The 23,469-nt window shown below is 32.4% G+C and overlaps 2 protein-coding genes and 1 long non-coding RNA gene across 3 annotated transcripts; 1 reads left to right on the plus strand and 2 right to left on the minus strand.

The window, feature by feature from the left end:
* Window positions 1-2,461: 2,461 nt before the first annotated feature.
* LOC147550597 (uncharacterized) lies at window positions 2,462-2,821 on the minus strand. Its single transcript, XM_086668476.1, has one exon. It carries the CDS (start codon window positions 2,819-2,821, stop codon window positions 2,462-2,464), a length of 360 nt encoding a protein of 119 aa, XP_086524602.1.
* A 2,525-nt stretch (window positions 2,822-5,346) lies between these two features.
* On the minus strand, window positions 5,347-8,394 carry LOC147550598 (cytochrome b-c1 complex subunit 7-2, mitochondrial-like). The gene is made up of 4 exons (XM_086668964.1): window positions 8,146-8,394; window positions 7,878-8,035; window positions 6,843-6,890; window positions 5,347-5,679 (listed from the first exon to the last, which is right to left on the minus strand). Exons 1-4 carry the CDS (start codon window positions 8,240-8,242, stop codon window positions 5,611-5,613), a joined length of 372 nt encoding a protein of 123 aa, XP_086525090.1. The 5' UTR covers window positions 8,243-8,394; the 3' UTR covers window positions 5,347-5,610.
* LOC147550599 (uncharacterized) lies at window positions 6,249-8,119 on the plus strand. Its single transcript, XR_015237555.1, has 2 exons — window positions 6,249-7,511; window positions 7,717-8,119. It is a non-coding gene; the product is annotated as an uncharacterized LOC147550599 (long non-coding RNA).
* Window positions 8,395-23,469: the final 15,075 nt, after the last annotated feature.

Below are 23,469 nucleotides of genomic sequence, written 5' to 3' on the forward strand. Positions count from 1 at the left end.
CAACTTTAGTTTTGCTAAAGACAACTATTAGACAAAAATAACTAAATAAAACTAACAAAAATATTGTCCTAAATTGCTAAACAACACCAACACCAAAAATTAAGTATAACCGAATTTCTCCTCCATTCTATACACAACTCTACAAAAATTATTAAACAAAATAACTAAATAAAATTAATTGAATTTCGTCTTAGATTGGTAAACCCAACACTAAAAGAAAAAAAAAATCAAATATAATCGAATTTTTTCTCAAAATTCAAATTTCTATTACCATAATTAATTATTCATAAATAAAATATATTCGAACATTAAACTAAGAAGTTAACCAAATATTAACAAATAACAAAAAAAAACAAATATATATATTTTCAAAAAAAAAAAATCCAACGGATATTGTTTAACAAAAAAAATCCAACAGTTATATTTTCAACAACACAAAAAATCCCATGGGATATTCATAAAATCATACTACATAAAATCACTATTGGTGCGTTTGGTTGCAGGATTCATGAATCCACGGATTCATGAGTCCTTGGGATTCATGATTCCACGGATTCATGAATCCAAATGGTTTCTTTTGGTTTGTTTGGTAACCAATAAGAATTCTAGGATTATTGATTTAAAATCCTTTGGTTTGTTTGTCTATTATATTTGGATTTTACAAAATAAGATTCTAATTAAAATAATATCATTCAAATTCATGAATAATATCCAAAAACAAAATCTCATCCAAATATTGTCTCTAAGTAACTGAAATTTCATGAAACCTATTTTTTTCCGGTAACTGAAATTTTATGAAACCTATTTTTTTCACGAAAATTTCAAAAATAGTTATTTCTTTCTATGAAATAATTATTTTAAAAATATTATTTTTTTCAAAATCATTATTTTTTAGAAAAAAAATATTTTTTTCAAAAATTATTATTATTTTCAAAAAATAGTTATTCCTTCTACAAAATAATTATTTTTCAAAAATCAATATTCTTCAAAAATAATGATTTTTGAAAAAAATAGTGATTTTTTTTAAAAAATAATGATTTTTGAAAAAATAATGATTTTTGAAAAAAATAATGAATTTTTTTAGAAAATAATGAATTTTTTTAGAAAATAATGTTTTTTTAAAAAATAATGATTTTTAAAAGAAATATAATAATTTTTGAAAAAAATGGTGATTTTTTAAGAAAATAATAATTTTTAAGAAAATAATGATTTTTGAAAAAAATAATGATTTTTTAAGAAAATAATGATTTTTGAAAAAATAATTATTTTGTTGAAGGGAAATAATTTTTTTTTGATTTTAAGTTTGAAATTTAGGTTTATTAATCCAAAATCCTAGCAAATCCTCGGGGGTAGGGTGGGATTTTGGTCCAATACAAATTTTGGAATTAGGAATCCTTAGGATTCAAGAGTCCTAGGATTCTGGGTAGCCAAACAGACCAAGGATTCATGATTCCTACCAAATCCCACTTTTTATAGGAATCCTACTTAGGAATCCTGCAACCAAACACACCATATGTATATTTTTAAGCTTAGTTTAAACCTTAATAATATATATTTTATAAAATCATACTACATAAAAATAATGTATAATTTTTTTAAAACCTATAACATTATTTTTTTTAAGATAATACTAATACAACCAATTTTATTTTTGTTTAATAATTTAATAAAGGAAAAAATTGTGTCTATTAAATAATTTTGGGAAGTTAACATAGTTGTATTTAGCAATCTAAGATTCAAAAAATTATTTGCTAGATAAAACCAATAAATCGATCTCTGGTGTTGTTTAGCAATTTAATAAAAAATATATGGTTGTGTCTAGCAAATAGCTTTATGAAGCAATTATGCAGCTTCATTTAGCATTTGTCTTTTAAAGAGAGAAGAGACGAGAGGGAGAGAAAAGAGGAGAGAAGAAGAGTGGTGATCGAGAGTGGAGTGGTGAATGGTGGTTGAAAGTTATACTGGTGGTCAGAAGACACGTATAAAATTGCCCCTAAAATCAATCCTAATATATTTAATTCTTTATATTAAAGAATACTTTTGATGTCAACAAAAAAAAACCCACCTAAATATAAAGTAAAGTTGGATCAGAATTAATACTTGGTCTCATCAGTTTGCGATCATCTCTTAATTATAAAGATACATTAAATAAGTTATAAATATCACTAGACTATTACAAGCACAATCTAATTAAATCTGCAATTAATGACTTTAATCTAAAAGATCAAACTCTGTAAATCAAATATTGAATCAAGATTAGGTTTTGTTAAATTAATAGAAACATCAAAGTCAAATGCCAAATTATGTATTTACATACTAAAAGAAGAACACATCATTATCTATGTGACAGATTTTGTTCAAAAAAAAAGAAATAGAAAGAGAGATGATAATCCTAAACCCTAATTTGCCAGAAACACTATCGGCGACAAAAAACATACCGGAGATTAACCGAAGATATTTACTAGTTTTTAGATCTGATCGGAATATCTGATGCTAGTCGAGTAGCGATGGCAGAGTGGTACATAATATCATGAAAAGTAGCTAATTCGGTTGTCTTCATCCGGAGTTGTTTAGCTTTTTCTTCTGTGAAACAACCAGGCATGAATCGAGGTTTAGAATCGGAGTTTGATTTGTTCACTTGTGATGATGATTTCTCATCCTTTTCTTCAATGTAATCAGGACCGGAATTCCATTCGAAAAGTGGAGTCCACCAGTTAACTGATTGATTTTTCCGGCGGTCTGGATCAGGTTTCCGGTTACTAGATGAAGCTGTACAAGTATGGAATCCGGTTGGACGAAAGGTAAGAATATTCGACGCCATTGTAGAGAGAGAAAGTTGTTGAGAGAGAGAGAGAGAAAGAAAGAATGGGAGTTGACGGGAAAGGTTTGGAGGTTTATGAAGGAAAAAAAGAGTAAACGGATAAGATTGAAACACGCACGCCTTTTTCCCCTCTGTTTATTTCCGTATTCGGGAAGGTACCGAAGAGAGCGGGAAGTTACGTGTATATTGACGGATTCGTCCATATGTAAAGTAGGTGTATAAGACCTACGTTAGAGAATGAAAAGGGCAAGTCTCGAGAATTCAAATTTTAGAAGTTTAAAAATGTCACGAGTAGGGGTGTGCAAAAATAGACTGAACCAATCAAACCAAACCTATTCAAACCGGTCAAGTCGGTTTTCAAACCAAACAACGAGTGGTTAGGTACGGTTGTAGATTTCCAAAAACCAACTGGTTTGGTTCGGTAAGTGGATGCACTTTTTAGGAACCATTAAAACCAAACCGAACCAGTCAAGTTCAATTAATATATATAATTATATATTTACATAATTTTTTCTAGAATACATCTATCATATCTATATAATTTCATACAAATACATATCTTTCATCAAGTTGCTATAAATAAGAATAACTACTACCTATACAAAACAACAACACTACAATATAATTTTACTAGCTAGTATTAGATTAAAACAATTCATGTATCATCAATGTTACTAACTACTATATAATATTTCGGGGGGGCCTGCATATGTCTTTCATGTTTCAAATGTTTTTTCGATGCATTATGTTAGTTTGATTGTTTCTCCAGGTTTTTCAGGAGGGTTGTCTTGATTTTATACGTCAATGTATGAAGAAAGTAACTCGATTCGCCGATTTTCATGCAGAACAAATTGCGTTTTATGGATGGTTTGGTATCCAGTAGTATCCAACCCGCTTATGATGGTTTGGTTAGTAACCGAACCAAACACTAGCCAGTTTGGTAACGGTTTGAAAAATCACTAACCAAACCATGAGTTGTTTGGTAACGGATGACACCAAAATACCGGATACCGAACCAACGAACACCCCTAGTCACGAGAAGTGGAATCAATAGTCAGTGAATTTGAGTTACTAAAAATATAAGTTTGTTGGGATAAACTCCAAAACCCTATTCCAGGTTCGATTCCGACAAGAAGTGGAATAAGTTTGTTAGGCTTTCTAGCTCTTAAATATGTTGTTGGATTCTCGTGCTTATCACATATGGATGATGTATCAATGCCATGTAATGACTAATGTAGATGGTAGGTCAGTAGAAAAAATGTTAAAGGTGTCTTCTTTGCCCCAATCTAAACTGTCTCTTAGATTTGCCTTAAGTAACACCTTTAACACTTATACTCTGAACTCCCCTTTAAATTTATGGATGGATGAAAAGTCGTAAATATTTTCTACAGTCATCACTCCCCTTCAGTTGGGGAACGAACACTGGCAGATTGCCAATGTCGGTGACCTTTGAACATTTTTTCTTTGCCATCTCCTCTCTCTCTCTACCATCCCCACCACCACAGACCTCTCTCATATAACCTTTCAAAGAGTAGGGAAAATCACCTCTCTTTCATATTGATCGTCCACACTTTATTGTTTGTATAGAATTGAATCAACAATCAAGAGACTATATGGTTCATCGTCTATACACTAGATCCACACAGGCATTCAATTGATCGATGATTATCAAAATCTTTTTTAGATATTAGTTCGAATTTAGATATTCCTTAGGTACATAGTTTTATCAACTTTGAGTTTAGCCCCAAATTTGCTGCTTTAGTTAGCTTCTCTACAGAAGTAAAATCAGTTATGACTCTTTGAGTACAGAATCACCCATCATCTCAATTATTTAAACATCTAGACTGAGTTTAATTAGCTTTTCTTCACAAGTCAGTTGCGATTTGGAGTACACAGTCACACATCATCTCAATTATTAAGACAACCAGGCTGTGAGAGTCTAATTGGTGATGAGTGGAAGATGACATATTTATTTCCTTTTCAAGTTTTCAGTAAAAGTAATTTCCGTCATCTTATCTTATCAATTCCACCTTACAACAATTGATTGGTTAAAAGATTAAAATTAAAACTTTGCACCAGAATACACAAGACATGAATGACCAAACCAAAATCTTTTCTCTCGTTTAAAATGACCTTTGTTGTCTTACACGGTTGTTTCTATACCACTAATTGGATTGTTCTCAACTACTAACAAATAAGAGACTGGACTATAATAGTCTTGGCACAAGTTAGTTTAGGTAAATAGTCAGGACGATCCAAACAGTACTACCAAGGAAAATTTAGTTTTGTATAGAATACAAAATTACTTGGTGAGAAAAAGAACTTGCTCCATATCACCCAATCAGACCTTCACAAGACTGTTTGTTAATCAGGAATATCAGGTTTTCAGGATCCTAAAGTGGTAGAACTGCAGAAACCATTTAGCCATACGAGACTAGATATAGACTAGTCAATGCAACAGATGAACACGAATATTAACGTTAAAAGACATAATTAATCGGATAACTGGAACCATGGTTAGCTGATTGGCTGTAAAAAGTGTTCAGCTTTCACAGAAAACACCAGGAATGACTAAAAGAGTACTTCAAAATGGAATCAAACCATTCTTCCTTTGAACATTGAATTATTAATGATGACAATGAAACCCAAAAAGAGATCGAAGATTAAAGCAAAATACCGAAGTTCTGAGTTAGCATGATAAACTCTCTCTGTTCTCAAATAACATTCTTATTTCTTTGTAAGACATATCTTCAGACGGAGAAGCACAAAAAGAAATTGAGTTACTCAAACTATGGAATGCTTCGTTGGTAAAGAGGCAATGCTCCGAGTGCCTCACGTTCTGCATTCTCCCGCTTTACCTGCAAAAAGAACAATGTAAGAGCATTGTTATTCAGACTTCGACGGAAGACTATGTCTAGACAACAATACTAGTTCGAAACGAACTATCCACCCAAGACTCGTGGACAGGGTCAAGATTGGAGGTAGCCCGAGCAGATTTCATGCCAAACCATCGAGTTAGTTGATATTTATGGAACTTCGCAGCGGAGTGTAATTGGAATTATTAGAGGAGATTTTGGGGCTTATGTATAAATGAATATGACATGTATATATATATATATATATATATATATATATATATATATATATACATATATATGTTGTATATGTGTATGTTTGAGTAAAGACGTTACTGAAAACTTATCAAAACTAGGCCAAGTTACTTGGCTAAAATCTGATGGGATCGAGGATCAACCCTCTTAAATGCCATCCCAAATTGGTTGGTGTCAAAGTAACCGTTTCGCTTTCTTATTCCTCAGTTTGGGATGAGTAGGTAATAACTAGGAATTGTAGCGCAAAAGCATCAATTGCCACTTCACATACAAACAAGGAGAGATAAAGGGGAATCTTGGCACCCTTTGTACCGTTTGAGCAGTACCTAAACAAACAAGGCATCTCTAAATATGGAAGTCAAATAGTTCATTAGAATGAGAACGAATGAAATATCCAGACACCCTTAAACCGCCGTATAGTATAAATTCTATATCCTAACTGAAAAACATGATTCGAACTATTGAGCCCATAACAAGTTACGAAGTTCATCATGGCATTGAATTCTTTTTCTCTTTCTATTTCTCCGTTGACCTTTCTTTGCTTTATTTTATTTTGCTTCTAGACGTTTAAACCATGAAATCTTGACTTGCTTTAAGACTCCACATATACTCATGCTAGTATGCTAGTATTCTACCCACACTTAAACATAGAATCCCTCAGACCCTCGTACATCGGAAATATGTTTGCAAGAAAGAAATACGAATCCGATGAGTAAAATGCACAGTTGTTCACACTAATCATGGAAAAAGGCTCTGGTAAAAGATTTCCAACTGTTAACTACTGAACGGAATTGGGGTTAACCACGAGTATTGTACTATTCATTCATCTTACTAAGGACGAAGTGACAGATGAGTAAAAGATATCAAATTCAGCAATCACACAAGTAAAATGAAGGGTCAGGTGATCTTACAAGAGCCAACATATCATTGAGGTAGCTCCTGAATGGTGTCTGTTTTGCCTGGAATGAAATGAAGAAAATTATTCATTATTATAGTCAACAAAAATACAGGATTTTTTCTAAAAATCAATCTCTTTCAGTTTCCTTCTGCGAAAAAGAATAATTGACACAAGCATCATAGTGTTAATTTAATTGGATCAAATCTATTCTTCAAAGTTTTCTTTTGGTGAACTCGAGTATAGGAAGATCATTCACAAGTAATCTTTACCTTGAGAATATCTGATAAAGTGACAATTTACTTAGTGGTCTCTGTAAGAATTCAATAAACATGTTTCTGTTCCATGGGCAATAAAGATGTAGGAAGTACTACTGTCCATATATAAATGATAAAATTTTCTTTTGGTCAATACTTAATTGAAAAAATGTGAAATGTTTCATTAGAGAATCGTTATACGAATAAAAAGCCTCATATTTTCTTCAAATTTCAAAAAACCCTGTAAATTCTAGGACGATTCATTTGCAGTCAAATACCTTATACCAATTTCCATTCTAGTAGCTTTCAGGTGTTTAAGTTTGTGGTCATCCAACTCAAAACCAAATAACAATGCGTAGAGATGACCTAGACATTATATTCTTGGTTAGTAGATCGCCCTTCTCCCGCGTGGGACTATTCTCACACAGGTCACAGAAACAGGGAACAGAGAAAATAAGTGAAGAGATTAAACAGGTATAATTAACAACTGCAACATTATTGGAACATAGAAAAACTGCATTTTTTCCTCCTTCGTCACGATAACTAGCCCCCCGCTGTTTTGTTGAATGTGTCATAATAAGCAGACATTCAATTCATATAGCAACTGATTGATCATTCGTTTCACAAAAAAAGTTTGTTAGATTACCAAAAAAACAGGTTTCTAGGGTCTACTGAGCTAACTAAGATCATAAGATAACGGTTCAAAATTAACAGATCCATGTTTTAGCAAGAACAAAAAAACTCAACTTGTATATCGTGAATCTAGATATGAAGATAGCAAAATAGAGAGAGACCTGCAAATCAGCGGATAGATATTCGTGCTTCATGGAGAGATCCATAGCACGCTTGATACGCTGGTTTCGAGCATCAACGATTTCACGAGGAAGACGAGCTAGGGCTTCTTTAATGTCCAGATCGTACATAGGATCATAGAGGTCATCGTATCGGAGACCTAGAAATGTAGAGTACATTCAAAATCACAGTAATAAGAACAACAGAAGAACGTATAAATTAGGGATTTTCAACAATCAAAACAGATAAAAATTAATCGAAAGAACAAACCGTATTTTTTAAGGCGATTTGATATTGCCTTCATGTGTTGAGCAGCGAACCAGTTCTTCGATGGATTGATGAAGGATTGAATCAACGACGACGCCATGGCTTCCACCACCTCTCTCTCTCTCTGTCTCTCTCTTAACTTTCTCTCTCTAGAAATCTAGAATAATCACCAGCTTTAGTGTATACCTATTTTCCAACTTCTCCCGGAACTTCGCTGTTAATCCTTTTACCAATTTCATAGATCCAACGGTTTGTAATTCATTGTTACATGTTAAATGGATTTATGGGCTAGATGCATGGGCCCTATTTTTGTTGGGTAGAAATTATGAGCCTCATTTAGGTTGAACAAACAAACCCATCAACCGAGTCTATAGGCACCCTCTTTCAATTATAGACACTTTTTTTTTTAAGCCAAGGGTAACATTTCCATTCATAAGTGATAAAATCACGATTTTACATTGACGATAATTCTTATTTCTCTCATCTGAAAATTTCATGAGAGTTACATACCTTTAATGCAAAGTGCCTAACGAAGGGAAATAAATTGGACTAGACACAGACACATGGTGTATGAAACATGTATATCACTTCAAAATGTATGCTTCAAATTTCTTTTTCTGCTTTTTTATACTTTCATGGAATATGAAACCTGTAATGCCTCCAACTCTAGACTTGAAGGGCAAACCGAGTTCATGACCACTCCACCCAAAGGTTGTTGGTTAGGCTTCTTAACTTCATATCTTCATAACTTCTGGAGTCCGTTTAAGTAGGCACCACTTCACTTGGGTGGACTCATGGGCTCAAGTGAAAGGTGCTTCAAGGTGCCTTTTACCTGAAGTGAAGGGCAACTAACTCCCAATACATACATTCCTGATCTCCCTAGACCACCCACAGTAGTTCTCTGTCTGTAAGAGAACACCAATGTGTTCGATATTTTGAGTGTGATTATATTAGTACAACAATTACACTGACATATTCACTATGTGTAGACGTGTAGTTCAAATTGTTTTTATCGAGTTTTGGAATTATAACATTAGTAAATATAAATGAGAGAAAATTGTATCCATAAAAGATCTTGTTGCAGACCTGTTGCAATTCAGTTGTATAAATAGTCGTTTTTTATATTTAAAAGCGACCAAACTGAAATACCAAATTTTATGTCTACCCTACCTACTATTGCCACCATAAAGAGCCCATTAAATTTTGACGGTACTCCCCCCAAAAAAAAGAGAATGTTACCCTCTTAATGTAAGACGTGAGATATTATCCTTGCAAGTCAAGGTTTTCAATACAAAAACGGTTAAGGATGAGCAAATTTAGAACTAAATTATCACGAAATACTGATAGCAGCTGGATCTATTTTCACGCCAATTTCATCTAAAATTTTCTGTCGGTGTACAACGGTTTGTGGTTTCATGTATTTTACATTCATTTTCCCCTTAAGGAGCAAATTTTACACTTGAACCTTCCAAATAAAAAAGAAAACTATTTTCATAAAAAAAATAAAATAAAAAATAAAAAAGAAAACTAGGAAATAGACAACAAGAAAAAGATATTAAGAAAAAGGAAACCTCATTAGAGCCGACAAATGCTAAACGAAGCTGCATAATTGCTTCATAAAGCTATTTGCTAGACACAACCATTTATTTTTTGTTAAATTGCTAAACAACACCAAAGATCGATTTATTAGTTTTCTCTAGCAAATAATGTTTTTGAATCTTAGATTACTAAATACAACTATGTTTTAACTTCCCAAAATTATTTACTAGACACCATTTTTTCTTTTATTAACTTATTAAACAAAAATAAAATTGGTTGTATTAGTGTTATCTAATATTTAAAAAAAAAAAATACTTAAACGTGTTATAGGTTTTAAAAAAATATACATTATTTTTATGTAGTATGATTTTTATGTTATATGATTTTATGAAATATACATTATTAAGGTTTAAACTAAGCTTAAAAATATTCATTATTAAGGTTTAAACTAAGTTTTAGTTTAATGTTCGAATAAATTTTATTTATGAATAATTATTTATGGTAATAAAAATTTGAACCCAAGATTTTTTGAGAAAAAATTCGGTTATATTTGATGTTTTTTCTTTGGATTTTACCTCAAATTACAGCATGGAATGCTCTGATTGAACTATAATATTTTTTTTATTTGTTAATATTTGGTTAACTTTCTAGTTTAATGCTCGAATAAAATTTATTTATGAATAATTAATTATGGTAATAGAAATTTGAATTTTGAGAAAAAATTCGATTACATTTGATTTTTTTTCTTTTAGTGTTGGATTTAGCAATTTAAGACAAAATTCAGTTAAATTTATTTAGTTATTTTGTGTAATAATTTTTTAAAGTTGTGTATAGAATGGAGGAGAGATTCGGTTATACTTGATTTGTGGTGTTGGTGTTGGTTAGCAATTTAGGACACACTTTTAGTTAATTTTATTTAGTTATTTTTGTTTAATAGTTGTCCTTAGCAAAACTGAAGTTGCATATAGTAGCATAGAGCCAATGGACCATTTGTGAAAGGACATTGCGCTGTCTAAAATCCAACATACCATTTTCTAAATTTTTGTATAAAAAGAACGGATAAGAATCACGGCACAAACTTGTAAGATGAGAAAAATCTTTGTCAAGTGGATGGTGAGACTGATAACATCTCGGTTATTTCTACTTAACAGTAACGAAAAAGTTTGTAGTGCACCTCATAATATTGTTCTCAAATATAGATAAAGTATTTTTCCCAAAATAGAATGGAAAATAACTACTCCATATTGATCCATATAAAACGAGAAATTATAACAAAAAAATTGGAACAACTATAAGGTCATTTGGCAAAGCAATTCCATTAAAATAAACCTTATCAAAACTTTTGAATAACATTTGACTCTTAAAGATTTTATCCAAAATTAGAAATAGGGAATCTTATCCAAAATCGTACTACTGGAAATACATGACTTAAGTATTTTTTTTTTCCATATCCAAAACCATACATTCTCAAAAACATACTATTATAAGAAAAAAATTAGATGAGTTTATTAACATTATTCAAGAAATTTTTGTCAAACCCTTGGGAGCATGACAACATGCTTGTAAACTAATTATTAAGAATAATAATAATAATATAAATAAGTAGATAAAACAAGGCCAACTTACATCAATAATTGTAAATTTATTTAATCATGAAAAGCCAAAATCAAGTTTATTATAAACTAAGAGAAACAAATTAGATGTCAAAATGTCAAAGGGTCGTGTTAAATCACAATAGTAACTAGCAAGTATTAAATCACAATTATAAATATAAAATATGTTTAATACTCAATGGAACCATTTGCGAAATCTTCTTTACGACACCGAAATATAGGGCAAGGAGGGTATGACAGTTTTCTGGGTCGTTTCTAGACAACTTGGCCTCAGCCCTCATTGTCCCCCTAACCCGATATGCCTCATTAATTTTCAACTAATTGGGAGGTCAACTTTATTCAACAAGGAAAACAAAATCAATAATATCTTAAAAGAGCAAATAAATAAAAATCTCATAGACTAGCTAGAGTTGTGACCGCACGCAGCCTCTCTGTCATGACCACTTGTTGAAAAATGGAGAGCGGATAATAAACTCTCACTTATTAGGATTTTAAAAAAAATATACTGAAAATGGGACTCTGCCTGACCCGTCTTCAGGCTGAATTCCGGTAATATAACAGTAATATATAACGAAACAATGATAATAATAATATATATTTATATATTGTATTAATGGCAAGAGTGGACAAATAAACAATAATTCATTGTTCACACTCTTCTTTATTTCTTTCTCGTAAAGTAGAGAACATTGATTTAACTATTTTTTTTTTTTTTTTAAGCCAAGGAAACCATTTCCATTAATAAGTGACAAAATCACATTGTTTACATGGATGATACATCATTCTTATTTCTCTCCTTTGAAAACTTCATGAGAGTTACATACCTTTAAATGCAAAGTGCCTCATGAAGAGAAAGAAATGGGACTAGACACAGACTTAATAAAATGACCCTAAAGGTCGAGAATGAGAAGACCCTAAAGGTCGCGAATGAAAAGACCTTATAGGTCGACTAAAAGTAATGCTAATACAAATACAAATACTAAAATAACCACCGTAGTCGTCACCGGAAAGTCGTAGCCGTCACCGGAAAAATTGTTTTCATCACCGGAAAACCGTCTTCATCGTCGGAGAATCGCCCCCATCACCGGAGAACCACCACCACCACAGGGAACCGCCGTCAATGCAACCACTCACTGCCCCATTTCTTAACTTACACAAACAAACCACGCACAGTAATCCATCTCTATCTTCATCTTCATTTTTATCTTCTTCTTCATCTTGTTTGAATTGGTCAATCAACAAAACCATAGAAGTTAAACCATTTGATGATTCCAAATTTTCTTCCCTGCCCAAGACTCAAGAGAGATTATATTGACCCATAGTTTGATTTAACCAAACAAAATCCTTTGAATCATAATTAAGATATCTTTCTTTTGATTGGGTAATTGGTATAAGTAGGGAAAAGATCTTAAGAAATGGTATAAATGAAGCAAGAAATAAAGCAAAGAATAAAGCAAGATTGGATTTTGGGTAAGCATGTATGTGTATAATCTTGACATTTCTTCATCTTCTCTGGTAAATCCATATCTGGTTCTTCCTTTCTTCTTCTTCTCTGTGAGTAAGAAGATGAAGAATGTTGTGGTTTTGATAGGGTACCCTAAAAACTATTAATGGAGGAAAAACCTAAACAAACAAAAGAAAAAAGGGGATACGGCGAAGGGATGACCCTTCGCCGGAGGAAACAAAAACGCAGATCTGAAGAGGAAGTTAGTTTTTTTTTTTTTTTTGATTTAACTATTAAACATAGGAGTAATTATTATTATTATAAATTAGCACTGCAAACTCAAGGAAAATATGACATAACATATTAAGAACAAGAAATTGCTTATTTATCTCGAATCAGTTCAATCAAAAGTTTCTTCAACCATAGTGGAATTCCAATATTTCATACTAGTCGGCAAAAAATATCAACACACCAATTATCGAATTCAATCCCATAACTCTGAAACCACTTAACCACCAATTGTTTTGTTGTTTTTCTTTATTGTGTTGTTTAGATAATTAAATTAATAAAAACAAGCTGCAATATTCATATTTAATTATAAGGGCATTGCTTTTAGAGAGTTTTTTTTTTTGTTGTTTGGTAGGTTAACTAGAGCAAATTACTCTCTCAACATCTGACTTCCATTCAATTAATTCCAACTCTAACCAGGACCCATGATAGATTTCATTTTTCCCTCACATTAGGAACAACTTTAGTGAGAATCCATTGATGGGGCCCCAAAAGAATATTTGAAAGAGAAGACGATCACAAAATATGTGAGAAAAGTTAGAAAAGTGAGTTGTAATAATGGTAGTAAACAAAAAAAAAAGAGTTGTAATAATGGATCCCAAACCCTTCACATTTGTAATACATGGTCCATCAACAAAATAATGTTTAGATTGAGAGATTTATGTGAATAAAACCATCACCATATGCACTCCCCATTTCTCTAAAATGGTCAAAATCTATGATCACTTTTTTCACATGCAAAATCAGACAATTTTAGTCCCCTTTAGGCGCTCCTACCCACCACCCCCCAGACAAAACCCATTCAAATCCTTTTTCTAATGTTCCCATGTCGACCATTTTTTCTCCAAGATAAAAAAATAACTTCAATATAATTATATCATTGCAAATTAGGAGAAAGATTTTACTTGACAAGGTATTTATAAAATTATTTGACTATTGTGTTACTGTTTTGGTAGTTGAAAGTACTACATCTACCGTGTGATAAATCAATATTATATTTCGCAGCGTGTCGGAAAGTATGTCGTGTTAAGTTTTTTTTTTGATGAAAGTGTCGTGTTAAGTTTGTCAATGTGTATATAGGGATACGTGGGCGAGTGGTAGGCCATTTTCTAGAAAAGATAAGTGGAGACGGGTCAATACATGTGTTTCATCCCTTTTTCTTGCATCAATTTCCATTCTACCCTATAATGAGTAATAAAAAAAGTGGTCAAAATATTTTATCACTTCCTTTGTGATATAGCCCCTGGTTAAATACAAATTCAAACACGGAAACACAAAAGTAATGGCAATAAGAGGCGGTAATAATTATATAGACAACGATGTGCACGGCGGGCCCAAGTATTTTGGAGGCCCCGAGCAAAGTTAAAATGGGAGCCCTATGTAAGACAAGTTAGAAAAAAAAAATTAAATTGTAATATTGTTTTTTTTTTTTTTTTTGTTGAGAAAATTGTAATATTGTTGATAGGCGGATTTGAACCCTTAACCTAATGCATGCATTCTAAACCCTTACCAATTGAACTACAACCTCATTCTTGTTAAAAGTTTGGTAAGAATATAAATATTATTTGGAAGTTGACATACAAACTATCGAATCGAGAAGGCCTTCAACAAGTTGAGGCCCAAAGCGGCCGCTTTGGACCCGGGCCGCCCCTGACAATGTGAGAATAGTTTCACCTAAAATAAATTTTAGGGTGTTTTAGTATATGACTCCCATTTATTTAGTTATATTAGGACTACGCTCCTGAAAATATTTTCGTTTAGGCGTTAACTCGCAAAGTACATTTTTCCGTCAAATAGTTGTTATGTGAGGGCGTGCTAGTCACATGCTCGATCTCGGACCAAAATACCCCCGTGTGAATCCCACGGTCAGGGCCGGTCCTGACATTTTGGAGGCCCAAAGCGAGTTATCAGAATGTGGCCCCTTTACGTTTTTCATGATTTTTAAACGAACGTATGTTTACAAGATTTTTTCGGCTGCAATGAAGATTATCTATTGTTGATTTCAAGTGACGATACTCTGATTACCATTTCAGAGTCTTAATAAATCTTATAATGTATCTAACGGTTAACTAATTGCATTTTTGTACTTGTGTCAAACTGAGTAGATCAAGTTGATCCACTCATTCTCTTAGTAAAAAATTTCTCAGAAAAAAGGAAGGTTGATTCCAGTTAAACACTCGATTTACAAGGTTTTAAAGTCATTATTAGATTTGCAACTATTGCTTGCGGATGACCTGTGCTTAAATATGTGTAGGGATACATAGTTTGAATTGTGACAAGTCCCAATCCTATTACGTTCTGATAAACAGATTTTCATTCTAAATGTTGTTTCTATACTTTTGAGCCAAATTCTTATTTTTTTTCCAATGTATATTAATATCCCAAATGATAACAAATTAAGAATAACAATGATAATAATCCTACAAATTATAGTATAACACATCAGACAGTTTTTTACAGGATAGAAAAGAGAATTTGATCTGTTCTTTTTTTTTTCTTTTTATTTGAATTCGTCAACTGACTATAGGACCAGACCCTTTAAAAAAAAGAATACCAAGAATAAAAAAACACAAGGTAAATTAGAAAACAACCCAAAAACAAAAAAGCTGACCTATCTAGTGAACCCAACAACATAGATTTTATCTTTGACCAACTCTTTTAACACTTATAATGATATTAACCTATTTTAAAAAAATGATATTAAGCAAAAGAGATTTACGGAGTTCGTATTGTGCGGTGTTCACCTAGTCTTATTTATAACAACAACAACAACAACAACAACAACAACAACAACAACAACAACAACAACAACAACAACAACAGTTACAGACATAAATAAAATAGCTTAAAAGCAACACTTAAGAAAGAAAATTAATTAGTTGCACGCCATTAGAGAGAGACATAGCAAGAGTTAGTGAATTAGTTGTTTTTGTTGTGGGATGATTTGACACATTGGTTGGTAGTTTGTTGTTGGCACTAGAAGAGTAATGAAGAAAAGTTTTGGAGGTGGTTTGAACAATCGTCTAGGGTTTGGTCATGAGGAAACTCGGAGTTGGAAGAAAGGATAAGGGGCGAGAGAATAGAAATTGGGGCAAATACTAGGGTTTATTACTTTTTTTCTTTTCTTTTTTTTTTTTGTTGAAATTAGGGTTTACTTGACATATTATGTTGTTGGGTCCAAACAATAAGTAATGGGAGTGGGCCAAAAAGTGAGGCCCCATCCTATTGTTTTAACATGTGTGGGGGCCCTTAAAATCTGTTATAAGAAGGTATAAGCATTTAAAAAAATTCTAGTTTAGAGGCCCCCAAATTCGGGAGGCCCAAAGCGAGGCTTTGCCTGCTTTGGGCTCAGGGCCGGCCCTGCCCACGGTTAGAAACATTTTTAATATATGACCCCCATTTATTTAGCTATATTGGGGCTACACCCCCGACCAGAATACCACTTGAAGCTTCACAACCACCTATTTCTCAAGTATCTTCTTCCTCTCAGACATCAACTTCACAACCTGCAGTATATAAGAAAGATCGTCTAACCTACTTTGAGAGGAAATTAACGTGATGAAGGGTTTTGATCTAATCCCCCTTTTTTGTAGCTGTTAGAACATCATTCCAGGATTGCCCTTCACCCCCTCTAACGGTTATAACTCATCGTCTATAAAATCCAAACCCAGGACATGTCATTCACCTTCACTTGGAAATCTTTGGACATATTGGGAAGCAAAAGCAAGTGTTAGTCGACTGATTCCTACCATGACATATAAAACCCATGTATAAAATCTATCATGTTTACAACCCCATCATGTTCTTGGATGGCCTAAACACCTGACCAATAGGTCTAGTTGGTTTCCTCCCAAAGTAGGTTAGATAACCTTCCCTATGTACTGGAGGTTGTGAAGTTGATGGCTGAGAGGAAGAAGATACTTGAGAAATAGGTGGTTGTGAAGCTCCAAGTGGTATTTTGATCGGGGGTGTAGTCCTAATATAGCTAAACAAATGGAGCTTATATACTAAAAATATTTCTAACTGTGGGACTAAGACGGGGTATTTTGGTCCGAGATCGAGCATGTGACTCGCACGGCTCTCACATAACAATTATTTGACGAAAAAAATGGGTTTTGAGAGTTAACGCCTAAACGAAAATGTTTCTAGAGACGTAGTCCTAATATAGCTAAATAAATGGGGTCATATACTAAAAAAAACCTTAAATTTTATAAACAATGCATTAGCAAGGAGGGTTTTTCTTTCCCATTAAGTTTAAGGGTATGTCTATCAAGTGTAAGGGTATGTCTATAAATTTCTATCATAAAGACAACACGATAGGTTGTGTGACAATTGTGTGGAGTCCACTAATGACTAATGATAGAGACTTTAAAAAGTGAAGGTAGAAAATTAGGCTCAACATGAAATCCTTGAGAACAATCTCAAGACTATGTCAAACTAGGTTTCATTTTTTTTTTTTTTTTTCAAATTTGAACATGAAATCTAATTAGTTTTATGTGTAATTTAATTGTTTTGCTTGTTTTTATCGTAAGATCTTAAAACAAGTATTTGTACCCATGTATTTTCAGTTTGTAAAACAAGTCTGATTTGACATGGAAGAGTTGTTTTAAGGTCTGACTTAATTGGAGAAGTAACCACATTCAAACACTCAAATGATACATGTAAGATATATGTAAATTGATTCAGATTTTCGATTCATACTTGGGGAAAAAACAAACGACACCTAAATATTGAAAGATTTAGGTTTCATTGAGTAAAACCATCTACCTCCAGGTTTATTTATAATAGAAGAAAATTACAATGGGCGGAAACAAATAAAGTAAATATAGAAACATCCCTAATTCTAGTTTATCTGTATCTTGAAAATTTATGAGAAGATTTCTCTTGTTGTATCTTGGGTAGGAATCTTTGGGTGAAATATCACTTTTACCCTTATTACCCTCCCGCAAATTGAACGAGGATCAAACCGAAAGTTCAATTTGGAAATTACTTAATAAGATGATTCTTTGACATATTCTTCATTAAGACAATCATGGAATTGGTTGATGAACAAATATTTTTGGTGTAGCCGATAGAAATACTACAACGGTAATAACGAACAAACATGACATAATAACGAACAAGCATGACCACTGTGGGTTCAGAGGCTCATGGAAACAACTCGAGACGTCTGTCTTCTGAAGACAAACTGACAAAAAACACCGATGACGAGGCAGCAACCGTGCACTCCAAATGACGACAAACAACGACGACCAATATTATCGATCGGCGAAACAAAAAACCAGAACCACCACCATTTTTTTTCTTACCGTTCTTGCACCAATGATGAATTAACTTTAAACTTTTGAACACCAATTTAACTCCATCCACGAAACTTATTAAGATTGAACAAGCCATTCCCATTATAAATAGTTCGTCCATCATTAATAACAAAAACCTCTCAAACCCATAACCGATAACATTGACAACTAGAATCTCCACAATTGAAACCTTGTTGCAAGACTTTTAAAAAATCAACCGTAAACCTTGACTAAATTTATTAAAAACATGAAGTAAGTTATTAAAGAAAAAACTAGAGAAGAAAATAAAGAAGAAAAAAAATAACTGTGATTCCGGCGGACGATAGCCATAGAGGCGGCTACCGCTGCCGGTGGGGCAGAAAGTAAATAGGATCAAAACTCTAGAGTCTTTTAGGCTCAGATACCATGAAAGATTTAAGTTTTGGTTGAGAAAAACCATCTACCTCCATGTTTATTTATAATAGAAAAAAATTACAATAGGTGGAAACATATATAGAAACATCCATAATTCTAGTTTATCTGTATCTTGAAAATATATGAGAAGATTTCTCTTGGTTTCTATCTTGGATAGGAATTTTTAGTTGAAGTATCATTTTTACCCTTATTAAATATTACACCCACCCTAACAAAATTTACATGTATTTCATGGTATGTAACAAAGAACATGTGTAAAACCCCATTTATTATGTGTTTGAAATTACAATAGAACATTTCCAAACTAAGTGGCACAACATTCCATCTTTACCCAACAAAAGAAATTAATCCAACCCCTTTGTTTCTTTTGTTTTTCAAATATTAAACAGGAGGGACGGATCCAGGATTAAAGAATAAGGGGGCCAATGTAATACGAAATTGGTTATTTTTGTTCGGTCATTTTATATTTATACTCCATTTACAAGAAATGATTTTGGTATATAATGTGAAAAAATGTGTAGTACCATTGGTCAAAAACTACGGTTTTGGTTAATTTTATTTTACTTTCATCACTTGAGATCGACTTCTAAATAGAGATTTGAGACAAACCTTTTGTTAAAAGAATCATAATTTTTTTCTGTTGTCTAATCCATTTGAATGAATGCTCTATTTCTCAAACTCTGAAAGAAGATTAAAACGTCTATTATTAAATGAGGTTTGCAAGAAATGAAATTGTTAGGATTTTCTAAAGGTGGGGGCTTTGGGGAATAAAAAAAAATCTCTAGGGAATAAAGATTTTGTCAACCGACTTTGACTAAGGAGGCATATTTACTTTTTAGTTCAACAATTGACTTGATTGAAATATGCTCCCTACTCTTCATCTTCTCCCTTCACATGAAACCCTAAGAAACTTGTAGAATCTGTTGCTTGGGTTTCTCCAATGGCTCCTCATACACCCTCATTCAGATCCATTTCAATGAACACAACCCAATAAAAAACCCCACAATCAAAACACCAACATTTAAACTCTGCAAGACATATCAACTCATCTTTATAGATCCTCCATTAAAACTAAACACATCAGACATGAATACATGATACTTGTAGTGGGACAAACTAAAAAAAAAGACAGATCTGACTGGACTTCTATAATTGATGAATGATTACACTCACTCTACTTCTTTACTCAACTAGATATCCCTTCAAATTCTAATCTCACCAAATTTCCCTTACCAACAACTACTTCTTTCTCTCTCCAGGAAACTCTCTCTCTAAACTCTAGCCATGTCTATTGGAGACACAGTTACCGTATTTATTTCGATTGTTATTTGTATTAGACTCAGTAATTCTTCTTATTCTTTATTGTACATGTATCATTTCTTGTACTTATAGAAAATCTTCCAAATCTAGGCGTCAATCATGACTCTGTTTCGAAAACCCTATTCTTAGTTACACTAATCAAGTACAACACAAGATCCCAAATTCTTCTTCTTCTTCTATTCCTAATCAATCTGTTCTTCCTGAAGTTCAAATTCATATTGAAAAAGAAGGGGATCAAACAGTACTTTCTGCAAGACAAATCAACGCCAGAAATCAACCCATCTAATGTGTTGCAGAGTTAGATCTAGAGAGCGAAAGCGAGAAAGAGTGAAACAATGAGAAAGAGAGATATCGAGAGATAGATAGAGAGAGTGTGTCGGAAATGGTGGCGGCCGGAATATTTGCAGTGGTAGGAAGTTTTGGAGAGGGAGAGAGAAGATGAAGATCAGGGGGCAGTTTTCAATCAAGTATATTTTTGGGTTAAGAGATAAATATGTTCCATAAGTCAATATTGATGGACTTGATCTTTATTCCCTAGAGATTTTTCTTTATTCCCCAAAGCCGCGACCTTTCTAAATTCATAAGAAAAATACATGTTAAACCAAAAAGAAATAAATGTTTAATGGTGGGATAGAACCCTTGTCACTTGGATTCTAATCCAAGACTATTACCACAATACCTAAAAGAATTTACTTGATTTTTCTTACGTTTTCTATATAATAACTTTTTTAAAAATGGTCTTAGCGGTAACCGTTGCAGGTCTACGGCTAGGTCGAGGGAGGCATGGCCCCCTCTGGCCTAGCTATAATTCCGTCCCTGAAATTTAGAATCAAGTTACAAAAAGTTAAGTGGATCACTTATTCGCGTAAGTCCAAATTTAACAATTTGGCAAAGGAACCACCAAACAAAAATTAGTTCCATTAATATATTTGTTTAATCTTTATAAAAAAGGTGGTTCATTTATAAGTCATTATTTTGTGAGTTGCTTTTTAAGCACTAAATTAAGCAGTAAAATAAGCAAGAAAGAGGTGATGAAGACACCAAATATAAGCTAAAAGAACTTTATGGTTAGTAGCTAGGGATGCTTTTGGTAAAAGTAATTACATTCCCTTTTTGAGAAATTAGAGGAGCTTTCTAACTGCACACTTTGTAGTTCATATCACTTTTCCATGTTTAGGGATACTCACATGTCTTCACTCTTTTTTTTTTTTTTTTTCCTTTTCCCTGTGTTCACGTCGACGTGAGTGATTGTGCCGGCTTGCCTCTTGAAAGTACCGTTAGGTGTTTGAAGTTAATAAAACTACATAACGTACGATATATAACATATCACCTTAATAAACATTTACATTATTTACTACCTCTCCTACTAATGCCAACATTACCACCCATGAAATTGTTGTTAGAAAATCAAACTCAAATCCCAAAAAGACTACTTTTATGACCTTAACCATTACCCATTTCTAAGGAAAGGCTTACAACTTTAACAAGAGGGACAAATTGGTGTTGGCAAAATTATATTAAATGGTCAACTTCTAAAGGTGACAATGTATTCCATTGTATTGTATTTAATGATATTATGTCATTTTATAAATGGTCCTAGTTTCAATAGTAGGCATGTGATGTTTAATACATCTTAAACTAACAACCATGGGTATATCATAAATAGACTTATGATGGGTCCCACAATATACCCATAACTGATTTAGTTTAGGTGTGGGACCCAAAATCATCAAACGGTCAGTTTTAGTTACACATAAAAAATTATAGTACAAGAAAGAGGACAACAAAATATTTATTGTCATTTTCACAAATTACCTTTGATACAGAGTACAGTATTTTGGAGGAAGACAAATAGGCATTTGTAAGAAAATACAAGTATAACACATCTATGTTACTTCTAGTTTAGCCTTCAATTTCACATAAACTGGCCATCGACTTTCAATCCTATTTGAGACTTCATGAGATATTTTTGAGCCTATAGACCAAAAATAGGGTCCTAATAGGAGATTTAATCCTCTATAATCCTAAAAAGGATTTAAAAACCGAATTAATCATCATAAAAGAGATCTAGTCCATTTGTATTCATCTCGAGAGAAATATCAAATCTCTATAATATTTAATCCTTATTAATACCTATTATAACCTTTCCATATATTTTGTAACCGTTTTTGCCAAAATAATCATGTATATATCATTTCCTTAATTGTCTCCATCTTTCTCTCTCCAATCAGAATTATAATGAAAGAAATATTAACAAATCTAATATGTAACCGTAATATAGTATATCTCATTTTCAAGAACATTAACCTAGTTGTTTAACCACTGTTAACATCAGAACTCTACATTCATCTCCATTAAACTTATCGAAGATCAATTCTTGAAGGTAATTATTTTTGCTAAAATCATAATGAGAACATTCATTTGTAAGATTTCGTTTTTGTTTTCATGTATTTGATATTACTGTTTTGTATTTAGATTCATTTTTAAGATCTAATAATTAATTTTTTTAAACTGTATCAAATTGTTATGTATTATTTCTGAAAAAACGATTCAATTGTAGATCTTTCTCATAATATATATTTCCATCTTTGATAGATCTGAAATGGAAGTCTAAACTTCTCTCTCTCTCTAAAATTTTAATATCAATAATGAAATCTTTGATCTTTATATCATATTTAATGTTTTATTGAATCTAGGTATGTTCTATATCTTTCAATTTTCGTGGTATGTATCTTAAGATTTTCGTTTAATCATTACTGAAGTTTTTTTCAGATCAGATTCATCTTCACTGACGGACTCAGATTTGCGGTATATTCAGATTCATTGTTTTCTCTGGATATAAAGTACATGTACTTTACGCGTACTTTTTTCACAAAACAGTTGCCGTTTATAGTACAATAAATGTTCCAAAAATTATATGTAATTTATTGCACATTATACATATTTTTTCACATAACAGTGACCTTGTGATTCGAACTAACGTTATGTTTGTCTTCTAACACATTATGAAGTTTAACAAACAGTATGCATAATTTATTCCATTATACATGTCGTTTCTAGTAAATTGTTTGTTTTGTTAACAAATGTATATGTTTTCTTTTTGCAGTTTTGTTGTTACTTATGGAATTTGCTACTGAAGTTGGTCATTTGTTTCCTGGTGGTGCAAAATTATTTGGATATGCTCTTCGACAATATAGTGTAAATGTTGTTTGTCCTGCTCAAGACTACATATGCTCTTCGACAATATAGTGTAAACGATTTTTTGGTAACAGAATGTAAACGATGTGTAATGTAAAAGAAATTATGTGTTATGTAATAGAAAGTATGTGTAATTTACTGAACAAGACCCAAATACATTTGATAAATTACGTTGTATACTTGACTAATGATGGTTTATTCGTCATAAATA

Source organism: Eschscholzia californica, unplaced genomic scaffold, assembly GCF_041429995.1.
Source record: "Eschscholzia californica isolate CP2 unplaced genomic scaffold, dmEscCali1.0.p SCAF_3, whole genome shotgun sequence".
NCBI classification, from domain to species: domain Eukaryota; kingdom Viridiplantae; phylum Streptophyta; class Magnoliopsida; order Ranunculales; family Papaveraceae; genus Eschscholzia; species Eschscholzia californica.